We start from the raw sequence: 14,727 nt of genomic DNA, 5'->3' as shown, positions 1-14,727 counted from the left end.
CCTCACAGCTCTCAGAGTAACTCGTACACTGAGAACATCAGAGCGATGGCAGGGCAGATGTACGCAGACCCGCCAACACAGAGCAGGATACCCACCCGCAGTCACACCAATAGAGACACACACGGATACGCCGACACACACTCATATAACTACGCACACAACCGGGCCCTCACCAGACACCACAACCTCCGGTTCTCTGGTGGACTCTGACATTGTGTGCGCATGTGTGTGTGAGTGTATTAGCAGTCTACGTTGCAAAAGAGGTGCAATTGACGTTTTAGGATGTCAAAATAGCATATTTGGCCTTAAAAAGTAAGGATAATTCAAAAGACTGTATTAAAAGGTAATTTCTGTAAATAGTAGCTAAGAATCAATACTTTTTAAAATACATTTTAATCTCTGTATGGCTCATGATGTCATATTTTGATTAAAATTATGAAGAAAACGTCACTTTTGCCTCTTTTTATACCTAATCCCTCATGTGTAAATACAGTAACTCCGTAGTGATCGATGGTGTGGAAGCATATTAATCTGGCTGAAAGCTTTCCTTTTGCCTACACACACTGGTAATTAATTCTCTTTGTAAAATATTACCCATAAACTCAATAGCAAGTGCAATACAAAATTCTTCACTGTGTGCAACTCTGCTTTCTGTAACGTTGGTTTAACTCACTAAAATTAGCTGTTGCTCTTTTATTTTTTCCTCTTTAGATCATTGTTTCGAACAACTGGGTTTTTTCAATACTTTAAAGCTTGAATTTGTTCTTTCCTGTTTTGTCTATTTGTGTAAAATTAATTTGTATTAACTTTTTCTTTTTAATTTCTTTTTTTAAGGCACAATGTACTCTGCTTTCCTGTCTCACCTGCCTGTTTGTCCCTCTGTTAAATAAAGCTAATTTGAAGCCTCCTGCATGCCTGTCTATGTCTGTTTCTCTTTTGGATTTTCAGCTGGTGCCTCTTTCTTTGCTCCTCTCCCTGCTTATTAAATAATATTTGGGTACCTCTTCCCTCTGTTTTCGCCTCTGCGTCTCTTTTCTTTTCTGTCTTTTATGTATCCCTCGCTACTCTCTCGGGGCAGAAATGTTTTATAAAAGTGAAGCAACTGAAAATTCCCCCTAGAAATAACATTTATATCGCATGCTTTATGCTTTTCAACCTAAATACACCAAAAATATTCAATGAAGTCACACCAAGAGTCACACATTCGCAGCCATATTGGGAATAATGAACATATTTCAGGAGTAACTAATGAAAACTGACACAAGAGTAAAATCAGTATTCATGAATGCTCCACTTAGCTGTGAACACACTCCCTCTCAGATGTTATAAATGTGTTAAAAATCAGACTGTGCGGAGAGTGTTAACCTTTGCCTATTTTTACCTTTTCTTTCTTTTGTGTTGAAGTGCTCTTGTTAAAAAAAAATAAATAAAAAAAAAAATTCCCATGAATGCCTTAATGTGTCCCCAAAAAAAACACATATTTTTCACTTTGTGCTGACAGTTTCTTTAATCCCTGGTGGTAAATGTGCGAGCAACATTAGAATCAATCACAAAGTCACAGAAGAAGTTGTGTTCAGCTAATGCTCGAAAAAGCAGCGCAAATTCCTGGATGAATGTACTGATGAAGATATCAAGCATGACAGACGGCGAAAAATTGTTGTTTCTAGGTTGAGTGTCTCCATTCAGCTCCATGTTGAACCATGACTGATTATTTCAGAAGCTTAAAAAGACGTTTCACAGCATTTAAAGCAGATGGTTGGTGATAATGTGTGTGTGTGTGTGTGTGTGTGTGTGTGTGTGTGTGTGTGTGTGTGTGTGTGTGTGTGTTTGTGTGTGTGTGTGTGTGTGTGTGTGTGTGTGTGTGTGTGTGTGTGTGTGTGTGTGTGTGTGTGTGTGTGTGTGTGTGTGTGTGTGTGTGTGTGTGTGTGTGTGTGTGTGTGCGCGAGAGAGGGCGTGACAACAGGAGGGTTAGCACCATTGACCCGCCTATTGTAGCATGTCTATCTCATCTAAGCCGGTCTCCCATCAGCATGTGTTTGTCTGAGTCATCTAAGCCTGCAGATAAATGCTATCAAACCTGGTTCAAAGTTCACTATCTATCTGCATAGTCCTCCTCTCATCACTTAACCGCCAGTCTGGTGACAAGGTGGGGCGGTGTGATAAAACAAACGCTCCCTTAAGCATTCCTTAAGCAGTCTGAGCCCCTCAATGCTATTCCTTTCTAGAGCTGGACAAAAAGAACTAAAACCCTGATCACCATCAGATGCTATGCTTTCCCTGATGGATGCAATGACAACCTTTTAAATATATATGTAATCATATTTATACTTCCTGTCTTATCTTCCAACTTCTGAGGTTTGTATTAGTAACAGTCTGACCAGATTGCTGCTATCTGATTGGTGGAGTACACTTCCTGTTACTTGTTAGCAGCTTCTAGTTGTGTAATTATGTGGAATATGAGTTTATTAGGTTGGTAAGAGATCCAAAATTATTCTTTTTATTCAAATATGTTTTATTATGTAATTTTATTTCATATATGCAGTGTATAAAAAAAAGTTTAATTGAAATGGTTTAATTGTTGCTCTCATGCTTGTGGTGTAAAATTAGTAGTTGGTACATTTGAAAATTGCTAGGTGTAACCTTTAGAATTAACATTTTGGCCACCATTTGCATACGATCAAGACTCTGAACCACTTAGCTAGCTAGACAGCTAAAACATTTGTTCACTCTTGCTCTGGAAGATTTTTGACTGCCATAGTAACATCCCTAATAAAACATAATTGCAGACTGCTACAGTATCAATTAATACGTCTTTAACACTTAATCAGTCAAACTTTATTTAATTAGAACTTCTCATTCAGGTTAGTGTAGTTCAAAGTACTTTACATTTTATAAATAGATATTATGATTGACAATAAAGAGAAAAATCGACTTTCCTCTCTTGCTCTCCAGCCTGAGCCGAGTGATATGTGGGTGGGGTGGGTGACACAGTAGGGTGAGGCAGGGCTAAGCCTATTGTATGCAGCTCTAGGTTGGGGCTGGCCTGATAGATGGATCCCCCTCTGTTTATTTATTGTTGTGGGATTAAGATATCTGACTGCATGTCTGCCTGGCTGCTTGAAAAGCCCCAGGCAAGCCTTCAGTTAGTGGAGACTGAGGGAGGGATGGAGGGATGAAGGGATGAATGGATGAATGGGGGGTTTATGATGTGACTTATGTGTCACTGGCACATGCAGACGAACTGTCAGACCTTCCTATGCTAATTTATAAGACACACATATAGTATGAGCTCAAAGTGATTGACAGCTATGATGTAGTGGCATATTAAGATGTATAGTTGGTGCTAATGATACTCCAGGGACTCAATGACTTCATGAATACACCCCACCCAATGCTTTGATACCACTAAGATATTGGAACACCTTTTCATTATTCTACACACTGTAAGGATTATTTTTTTGTCACGCTTAAATAAGTACGTGTGTTTGTGTGTGTGTGTGTGTGTGTGTGTGTGTGACAGCTGTAGCTCCCATCTCTTTGACCGGAAAAAGCTTTCTTTCATCCTCCACCAGCGCCCATTCCCACCAGCTCCGCCAGTCCCTATCTCCATCTGCAGCGGGGGTCCTTTGTAGTGTTTGATGGCTGTTCGATAACATGCCTGTCAGTGCTTTCAGGATTATCTTAATTACTGTGTTTTCAATTGTGCGCATGAGGAGAATCACCTTTTTTTTTTTTGCAGCCAGTGTTGAAACGAGTTTTCAAAAGAATTGACAAAGGCGTATCAAAATATGTATTTATATATAGTCTGCGATGTGAATGTACAGTGAGATAATTTATTACCCACATTCCACAATATGTTTGCCTCCTTTCCCTCTCAAGATTTAGATTTGATGTCTTCAATAAATCACATTTAAAACAACTTCCAAGTGTTAAATTAGGTGATGGAACATACCTGTATAATATAGTGTACTCGTTACCCTGTTCCTACTTCATAACACTCTCCTGCTAAATAACTAGCTGCCATGAAGGAAAGGGAGCTTTTCGAGCGAATGGACTCGCCAAGTTTCTTTCTCAATTATGATCAACTCGACTATTTTGTCATATCACCCACGCTGCACGTCTCGTCTAAATCCTCAGAGAATTGTTCTAAATCTCTTCATATTCCCCCCCAAAGCGCTGCTCCTGTGTCACCATCTGAGTAGAATCACATAGTAATTGATTGGTTGCAGACTGTATTACTAGAAAAAGTGTGTAAAATGAGTGTAGTGCAGTGCTGTAGATGTATGTTTGACTAGACTGCTCACTACATCCCCCCAGAATAATTGACTTCCTTTGCTTTCATTACAAGTCGGCATGAATGGTGTAAGTGTAATATTAATGCAGTCCCTACATTAATACATCCAGGAGAAATGACCTTTCTTCTATAATCACTGATAGTGCTACTGTAGTACTTTAGATTAGGCAGTGTTTTGTAAGGATCATTTGATTTGTAAGGTTTCATTTGTAAAGATTACTGCATTTGTCATTTTGGGTGGGTTCATTTAAACCACACAGTAATTATCTCCTGTGTAATATTACAGTACAGTCTTTTTAACCTGTTTATACCTGTTGGTCGATGTTTATGCCAGATCAGATCAACTTGACCCTCCTATATACTGATGCTTATAATCAGTTATTTCTTTGGGAGCTGTCTCAGAGAAGATAAATTAACTACGTGCTGTAGCATAACTTATACCATATGACTTCTTGTTTACACCTCTTGGTTTGTCTGTAATAAGTCAATCAATGAAAATGACCAGAAGTATATAATGTCTCATTTTGCTCTGTGCTATAAATTAGTTGAGCCTAATGACAGATGTTTTTTTAAAGTCACCGGAATTTAAATCCAAACCTTGGAAAGCAGGACTGGGACAACAGGGATTCTTTTTGTATCTGTATAGTCGATGGCTGATATGCAGTAAACAAAAGAAATTAAAAACACATTAGTCCAATCCTACTGGGTAATAAAGTAACTTTAATCTTGATATACGAGTCAACACCATCAATTTTTAATGAAATGGCATTTGGCTCAGAATTGGCACATGTTTTTGCATATGAACCCTTAATAACCCTTTCTTTCGTCTCTTTTGATCTTTTCTTTCTGTTGGCAGGAGCCTTGGGGCTATGATACTTACCAGGGGACTCCAGGATTTTCTAGACCCCCAAACACAGAGCCCTCTATCAATGGTGGCGGTCACTCTCCAATGCCGACCAACAACTACGCATACAGCGATTCTGGAAGTGGTGAGCAAGGCAGCCACAGACGCACTTGACAAATCACTCCGTGCACAAAATTTGTCCATTTGAACTGTCAGATAGTCAATATTGGGCTTTGGAGTGTTTGTGTACTCCCCTTATCTGTGGCTGAGTGTGTACACACACTGTATTTGTCAGCCTATGTGTGTGTGTTTATATACATGTGTGTGTTTGTGATTGCTGAGCAGCATGACACTCAGCCAAGGCTTCGACATTGTGGTGTTTTTTTTTAGGTCACTGTAGCCACTCTAAGCATCTAATAGCACTGCATTACAGAATTGTCACATCTTTTCCAAGCTCTGTCTTTATGTCTCTCTTCATTCTCGCCCCTGCATATTTATAGAGAGAGAAAGGGAAGTCATTAACTATGTTTTTCAGAACGTGACGCTTGCTTTTCATGTGCAAAAGATCTGACCTTGGAATCATTACATTGATGAAATGGCTTCTAAGTGGGCCAGATTTGCATACAGGGTATTGTGCAGCATGCGTTGTGTTAAGAAAGAAGAAAAAAAAAAGACTAATAAACTGTTTCAATTCATTCTTTATCTTCCCTCCTCGTCTCCCTCTCGTTCACCCCCCTGGGATGCAGGGAGCTGGAGATGCTTTCCTCGCTTAGACTCTGTCGGCTCTCCATCAGACTTGAGCAGCAGTACAGTTAAAGTCAATTTGTAGTGTGGGTGGTGGTGGGGGTTTCAACACAAAGGCAGTACAGTGGCAAAATGATGCACTCTTTCCTGTCTTGGGGTTTACCGTTTATGGAAATGTTGAAGAAAGAGTTCCAAGGAAGTTAGAATAAGGCTTTTGTGTGGAAATGATTATTTAGTTTGTGTGTCTTTAGTTTTGAGTGAATGTGATTTGAGTGAGTGTGGGTTTTTTTGGTGTTTTTGTAAAGCTTATGCTTTCCTAATGTCTGCCCTTGCTAAGCTCACCATTGACAGTATTGATCCTCAAATGAAGGACGAACTGGTTTTCATTGTGTGATGTGTGTATTTAAATATGCGTGTGTGTGTTTGTGTGTGTATTTAAATATGCGTGTGTGTGTGTGTAGTATCACAACTGCTTAATATAAATAAGGAACAATATTTAGAAATATAAAACATTTAAGACTGAATATCAAGCTGTACACACACTTTGAGTTTTTCACTTTGTTCAGGACTGGAATAAGAGCAAATCTGGGCAGCTTTACTTTTGATATTATAACCAGAGATATCAAGGTAAAAGAAAAAAGCAAATAACTAAAAGACTACTGCACAAGTACTGAAATGAACAAATAACAAAACACCTTTCCTTTATTCCAAGTTTTTCTTTTCACAAACAAGAGCTTTAGTTCCCTTCTGATAAACATTTGATTGTTGTTTCTCCTCAGCTCCGTATCCTGCTGCGACCACCAATGGCAGCTACGATCACTACGGCAACGACGACGAGGAAGGCTTCCCCCCGCCGCCTTCCCCCGGTGCTGTGGAGGAAATGACTAGAGACTTAGCACTAACTCCACTCCCCAGGTACCCCCGCCCCACCCCACCACCCCTCTACCCCCGCCATAATGCACACACATAATGTACAAAACACTGCACTATCGTCACTCTATTAAATTGTGCACAGGGCCAGAGTTATTATATTCTAATGGCACTCATAATGTGGGCTGCTGTGTTATGAGATAAAGAAGAGTCATTACACTAAATATTCCAACGCACATATACATTATTTAGACTATGAGGTTTAATTGCAATAGCCCATTTGCATTATGCATAAGTAATTATGGTGATACCATAATGGGGGAAAAAATCGTTGGAGTTTGAAGGCTTAGAAAGTCATGATACTTCTATAAGTCTATTAAAGTTCTGCTATACAGCCTGCTTTCACACAGCCATATTTCCACAGCAACACAAATTCCATATGAGGGTCATTAAGAATATTTATCAAGGAAATGTGGATGCTGTCATCAGACATGCTTCTTAAATATCCTTCAACTATAGTTTTCTTTGTTTAAAGTATTTATTTTTTAAAGTTTTCGAAAATGAATGAGCATGAAGTCAGTTTCCTAAACACAGGAGGTACAATAGCCTTTGAAAACAGTTGTATAATGTGTTGTGTGGCTCTGGAGGAGCTTTGTCAAGTCTTAGTGAATAACTCGCATGACTTCAGCTTTGTGTTTGAGGCTACCAATTTATAGCAGGGAGCCATTGTTAAAAACTGATGGATCTGAGTTTTTAAAGACAGGTGTTTACCAAGCAGACAGGGTTTAACTAAAAATCCTATTGAGTTGCACTATGGGAACTGTAGGATTTACTAAAAGTCAGAATATCTCAGCCTCTCCCTTCTTTGATTTCACAAGTACCCCAACTTTATGGAAGTACAATTCTAAACCACTGGAGTGTGTTTTTGAATATAAAACTTGTATTTATTGCCAGGTCTCACTTTGTTCTGTGGATAAAATCTTCTGTCAGTGTCTTGTAAAATCATATATGCAATTTTTGAGCACATAAAAACAATATTGATTAGTTTCGTATGGGCGCTGTTGCTGTTTTCATCTTTCAAATCCTGCATGTTTTGACTAGATGCTGTTAGTGTTACAGCATCACATTCTGTAAGACATCTCACTCAAAAGATAGCTAGTCTAATCTGTCAATCCCCATAATAAAAGATCTACTGAAGGAAACACTGAATTAGTTGCTGGTAAGACTAAAAGTAAGAATGTGCTTTTGCAAGATTTGCCTATTTGACAGTCTGTCAACAGTATTCTGAATGAATATGTTAAAGTCTGCAGTGCGTGTATGTGTGTACAGAACTTCATGTGGTCAGAGTCAGAATCTGGCATCAATAGTCTTCTTTCCCTGTAAGTATATTGGAGACAGTACATGCTATTGTGTTGATTCATGCCATCCAGAGGAGAGGAAATTGAATGAACTGTTGTCTGTGAGTGTTGGCGAATTACAAATTTACTCTTACTTCTTTGGCTGATGTAACCAACAAGTCACTAAACAAGGATTGATCGACAGACTGATTGATACTAATCATATGTGACTTGTTTTGCAGTGAGTTTGAGAAGCAACCCATGGCTGCACCTACCTACCCACCGATGACACCCACTGAGAGCCCACTGATCAAACCCTCAGACAACACACCTCGCAACAGAGCGTCCAAGAGCATGGACTTGGGTGAGCTTACACACACACACACACACACACACACACACACACACACACACACACACACACACACACACACACACACACACACACATAAAACCCTTCATCAGTGAAAGAAACTCTTGTTTTACTCTCACCCGTTTATGATTGGGTGTATTTTCTGAGGCAAAAGCATACAAACCATATTGTTGTCTCAACCATCACAAACCAGCCAAACATATGAGTCTAATCATGGATCCAGACTACACACACACACACACACACACACACACACACACACACACAACACAACAGCGATCACATGCCTCTTATCACTACATTTCTTTGTTGTGATACGTAGACCTCTGCTATTATCCCCTGCCTGAGGGGATTTGACCTCTTGAACTCATAAACCCAGGGGGCTTTCCAACAGACTGGATCGACATACCGTGCTCTGTGTGTGTGTGGGTGTGTGTCCATGTCTGGGTGCATGCTTTCTGTTTGTATGTGAATGAAAGGCGCAGGGTTTCCAATCTCTTGGCTTGTTGTGTGCGTGGAAGGCGAGAACGAAGGGGTTTATTTCCTCATATTAACCCGGGCTGACCCCTCCCTCCCTTCCCTCCTCTCTCCTCTTTTTCTCTGTCTGTCTCTGCAATCTTTTCATCTCCCTTCATCTCTTATTTTCTTTTTGATACTTTCCCTCAATTTTCTTGTTTTCACTTGCTTTTTGGACAAGGTCAGTGCTCTCTTTTTTCTTTTTCTTCCTTTCCCCATTTCTCTGTGTTTCTATATCTCCCCATTCTCTCCATCTTTGTTTATCTCTGTTTTTCCTTTCAGCCCTTTCATTCTCAACCGAAAGCCGATGAGTTCATTGTTCTTGCTCTCTTCTATCCATCTCCCTTCCTTCTCTGCCTCTCTCTGATTTCCAATCCCGGTTCATTAGGTTCTGTGGATTGGCTTTCTTCCTGCAGTACACGCCTCTGCCACCCAAGCTGATTGGCTTTCATTATGGACAAGGGTGGTCCGCACACACGGACGTGCACACACAAACACACACACTCTGTGCTCCATCCCACTGAGGACTCACTCCAATACCCACTGCTATCTCTCCCCCTTCTCTGGCTCCTATCTCCATCTCTGGCCATCCTCCATTTCAATCTGGTTTTTCCCTCTTTTTTTGGTGTTATCTCTGAAGTTCTATTCATCCCTTCCCTCTCCAAAGTGCTCCGGGCTGAAACAAGGTAGTAAGCAGAGGGGTGTGTGTGTGTGTGTGTGTGTGTGTGTGTGTGAGAGGGAGAGTTGGTGAGTGTACATGTGTAAAAATGGCAGGAGCTCTGAGCACATACAAGACCTCAGATGCTGACCTTGTCTGGATTTATATTCAAAGAGCCAATTTTTGGGGGGTTACTTTTTGCCTCAGGAGAGTTTCCCACATGCCGGTTGTTACAGTAACATGTATCTGAGCTTTACAGTACCACAGAGCAAGTTAGCTTTCATGAAACGGCCACTTGACAAGAAGAGGTGAGCTCCTTTTATTGACCCTGGATGCCTCTGCAAATAGTCTGTTGACTCAGGGCTTCTACACACACAAATAAATCTATACACACACACACACACACATACACACGCACATGCACACACGCATGCACACACGCGCGCGCACACACACACACACACACACACACACACACACACACACACACAGTCTGACCATGTCAACATGAATAGTGGAATCACTGATACTATATCTGTACCATGTCTGACCAAACAGTTAAAGCATTTTATACTGAGTGACAAAATCACTTTTTCCTGCAAGAACCTGAATGCACCCCAACACACATACTGTTTAGGCTCTGGGTTTTGCACATATATGTATTGTAGGCTTGATTTTTGATTTGATTGTGAACTTGAACTGCCGTCAACTGACAGAATAATTATTTTATTTTGCTGCCTCTTTACTGAACAAGCAATAATGTCAAGTCAGTTTTATTTATAAAGCACCAAATCAGAGCAGAAGTAATCTCAGGGAACTGTTCACATAAAGCAGGTGCACACTATACTCCTTAATTTACAGAGACCCAACATTCACAGCGAGGAAAAACTCCCCTTTTAATGGGAAGAAATCTCAAACACAACTGAGCTCTGGTTGGTCAAAATAGTAACTACTACTTGGCAAGAAAATAGAAGGAAATTGATTCATCAGTCAAAAAAGCCATGGCCTGTATAGATTGGCTTTATGATGTTCAAATTGCACTGAAATGTCAGACGTTTTTTGAGAAGTCTGAAATATGAAGTAGACAAAGGAAGAAACAAAATAGTGAAAGCAAAGCCGGGTTGTGAAACAATCCACTCTGCAGTATTAAGTACATCATGAGCACTAGATGTACAGTACAAATCCATAAAAGAGCAAATGGGAGACTAAGCCTAATAGTCGAACACCCTCAAAAGCACCAAGACTTACGTAGCTTCTTTGGGAGGTCAGGAGGTCAAATCTGGATGTGAAGCAAAATCCGTGAAAACAGCTCCAACAGTTCCACCGCACGCACAGCTGGACTGACTCTTTCTCATTATATCTCTCTGCCTCACCACGTCTCTCAGCCTCTCTTGATCCACCTCCCTGTGAATTTCTCTTTTTCCCTCACTCTCACAATGTCTAGTCCTTGTTCTCTCTACCTTTTCCTCTTTTCTTCAACCTTCTTAATATTATTTCTTACACTCAGTTCTCTCCTTTTCTTTAAGTTACACTTCGTCTCAGCTACTGTATGTGAGAAGCTGTACAGTATACATTTAGTAAAGTTAAGTGACAGTACACACACACACACATACATGTGTATATATAACATTTTAAGGTAACTAACTGGAGGTTAAAGGAGGCTTTTTACATTTTTAGCCTTCTACTGTGGCAAAAGGAGACAAACTTGGCTGCTGGCCATGGAGACTTTTATCTTACCTCCACAGAAAGGGAAGCTTTTCAGTATCTGCCAGGGTCACGTAGCCCGGAATAGCATTTTCCACCCTAACTTTGAAAGTATTTCAGTTTTATTTTATCGGGCACATGTGCACAAAAATGGTATTTCTATTTATTTGTCTCAGTTGCTACAGATGTGCCTCTGCAGGATTTTATGAAACAGGTTCTTTTGATTTCAGGTTTGCTTTTGCTGATTGTGTTCTTTTTTCTTTTTTCTTTGTTTGTAACCTTTGTTTTTTCTGACAGACCCTATCACCCTGCATCTGTCACTTCTTGCCCCCCTCTCCCCACTGCTTATCAGTTTATCAGCCTACTCTTTTTCTCCAATATTCTCCCTTCCTCTCATTTTCTCCCTCCCTCGCCCCCCACCCATCTGTCTGCCGAGAAAATTGACCTCATAAAAAATGAAAAGGATTATTTAAGAGAAATAGCAGCGTAATGAAAACCTATTATTGTATCCCATGGTGCACACTGCCTGTGGCGGCCGCCGCTAGCCGACCACAATCCTGTTTAGTTAGATTAGGAGGTGGCGGGTGGGGTGGTGGGTGGGGGTGGCAGCGACGTATTTTCTTTTTCTTCACTTTATTATTTCTCTCATTGTCTCACCTCTATCTGTTCTCATTCTCTCTCACAATCACAATATCTCTCTTTCTCTGCTTCTTTTTTCATTTCCTCTCTCAGTCTGTGTCATTTTGTCCCTTACAAGCCCTCCTCTGTTTGATACCTCTGCAGGGAGTCATTTATGTACCAGCACTAGCAGATACTAGTATAATCATCCACAAAGCAGCACCGGAGTGAGTTATACGCTGCTCTGTATCTCCGTATGTGCGGAATAATTTGTGATATTTACTGTGCAATTTTGTGTGGTTTTCTAGTGGCGGATGAGAGCAACGTGGGATCACTGGTGGGGCAGAGAGATGGTGAGTGTTTGATATCATCTTAAACACACATGCATACACTCAGAGAAAATGCTCCCCTTATTTTGTTTTTGACCCATCAATTTCTCCGTTTCTCGCCCTCCTCGCCACGCACAGTTGCAACAGTTAAGCTCCTCCACACACAAAAACAAATTAACCTCGTGTGTGAAGATTCTCATTTTCTCTCTTTCTTTGCTATCTGTTCTCAAACATTCTCTCTCTTTTTTTTTGCCTGGCCTCTCCTTCCACTCCCCAGCTGACAAAGCTGAGTTGTGAAGCACTTAGAGTCTGAGCTCTTGCTGCTTTATAGCCGTCCAGGTCAGCAGGCCCACAGTGTTCAATCCTCACCCAGCTGACAGCAGCCGTATTGCGTTACAATGGCTTCTGCTTCAGTTACTTCTCTGTGCTCAGTTCTGCCTTGTTTTATTTAAGAGAAGTCTGGTTAAAATGAAAATATAAAGTCACTTTTACTGTTTTCTTTTACTGAGTGATATTTCACTACTGTACCTGTATATCCACTTCATTCTCAAGAATTGTGTATTGAACATTTTTCTGACTACAGGAACAACTGTTCATTGGGAATGAACCAAAACTAGGAGGTACTTGAGACTTTTACCTTGTTATGCAAATGTGTTGGCTGTTTAACATGTCTGAATAAGCACCTAACTCGCTTTTACAGTCTTGACGGCAATCTGACTAGGTGGGAGCTAGTAACATTTCCATAACACTTCCATGAGATAAATTTTCAATTTTCATTCACGCCAATTTCATGGATGAATGAATAACTATCCAGCAAAATGCTTTACAGACATGTGAGCAAACAGGAATCCAACTTAACATCCTGTCATTCTCTGTTTGTGCACTGTCAGACATTAGAAAACATAATTTGCTCTCTAACAATGTTGACTGATGAAATTGATGAGAAAATATATTCAGGGATTCACTGCAACAGCATCCCTTGTGCACATGATGGTCAGTAATTAAGACTTCAACAGCAAAATTACTATTTTAAAATCTATTACTGACACAGCCTGTGAAAGGACAGAGAACACTCTTCTTCCCTAAATACTGTCACTTTCACATCACTGCTTCCTCTATTGCAACTGTAAATCCTGCAACAATATTCTAGTAAACCCTGAGTATAAAGATACAGACTGAAACTTCTGCTAGACAGCAAAAACAGCAGCATCCATTTTTCTCTTACATAGGATGCATGCTCTTCACAGATGTGCAATGAGTAGCAGCACTTAACAAACTCCCCTTTCTCTTTAAAGAAAAGCCCAGTCCAAAAACCAAATATTTATTTTTTTTTCAAAATCTTTAACAGAGAATAGGTTTAAAGCTGCTGGTAATGACCAGAGTTGGATGGTAGAAAGGTCTTTGTTGTTTAGTCCTTCTAACCTTTGACGGATTTGGTTGACTTGAAAGCATCAAAAAGAGTAGCGTGTGATTGTCTGTTTCACACAATGGGCAAAGTGTTACATGTGCAATCACCTGTGGTAAGCTCTGAGTAGAGTGGAGTTCAGAAAACTGCACTGTCAATGCCATTTCCAAGTGCCAAAGTCGGACAACTCTCCTGATCCTCTTTGACTGCCAGCATATAGGTGAGAATCTTCCCTTCTCTCCCATCAGTATGATCAGGTGTCCACCTTGAGTGCCTCCATCTGGAAGGTTTCCCATAGAGGAATCACTGAGCACCAACCAGTTTTAGGGAGCTGTCTTTTTCCAAGTACTGAAGCCTCAAGGTCACCTCTTCTGATTTCAATTTTCTGATAAGTTTGTTTGCACAGTGCAGGGTCTGAACACGTCGTACTGAATGCCAGGATGGATATGTCGTACATCATGTCGGGAGTACTCTGCCTTGCCACACACAGTATTTGGCCAATCTTCAGCTCAAGCATGTCAGTTTCAAGGTCTCTTAGAGGAGCCTCTCAGAGTTCAGCTGCCATTACTTTTGACATGTAACAGCCATGATCATTTTCGGAGTCTGTTGAACACTGTTGTGCCTTAACTTTCCTTAGGCTCAGTATATTGCAAATTGTACCAGCTTTTGTGTGTTCCAGTGGCCTTTCCTGCCCAGCTGAGGATTTAACTACTTGTTCAGATGTCAGCCTAAGGCCTTCACGAGTAGAAATTGAGTGTGTCTGTGATGCATCAGACTGGCCATGGATATTCCTTCCAGGCTATATTGATGTGTGATGTGGCTCATTATTATCCTCAGCATCAAGGGATTCATCATTTATGTGTCTCAGGTTAACTTTAATTTTTAGTTTCATAATTATCCTCATTGAATCCAGCTTCTGGTAACATGGTATGATTTCCGTCCCCTCCAGCTGATTGTCCCTTTCTCCCAGCATTGCTTGTGAGCTATCTACCTTTCAGAGCCTGGATTGATGTACCTGAACGTAGATGCCCCAAT

At 40.5% G+C, this 14,727-nt stretch overlaps 1 protein-coding gene across 1 annotated transcript in view; it reads left to right on the top strand.

Moving 5' to 3' along the window:
- pard3ba (par-3 family cell polarity regulator beta a) overlaps nt 1-14,727 on the top strand; it is a 156,936-nt gene that overhangs the window by 71,137 nt on the left and 71,072 nt on the right. The window contains exons 14-17 of the mRNA XM_062414870.1: nt 5,151-5,283; nt 6,662-6,797; nt 8,332-8,453; nt 12,267-12,311. Coding sequence (XP_062270854.1) covers nt 5,151-5,283; nt 6,662-6,797; nt 8,332-8,453; nt 12,267-12,311 — 436 coding nt within the window. The remainder of the gene's footprint in view (nt 1-5,150; nt 5,284-6,661; nt 6,798-8,331; nt 8,454-12,266; nt 12,312-14,727) is intronic.

The sequence above is a fragment of the Scomber scombrus genome, chromosome 24 (genome assembly GCF_963691925.1).
Source record: "Scomber scombrus chromosome 24, fScoSco1.1, whole genome shotgun sequence".
In the NCBI taxonomy this organism is placed as follows: Eukaryota; Metazoa; Chordata; class Actinopteri; order Scombriformes; family Scombridae; genus Scomber; species Scomber scombrus.
Note: the sequence above shows the minus strand (reverse complement) of the source record. Positions and strands in the feature narration are given on the sequence as shown.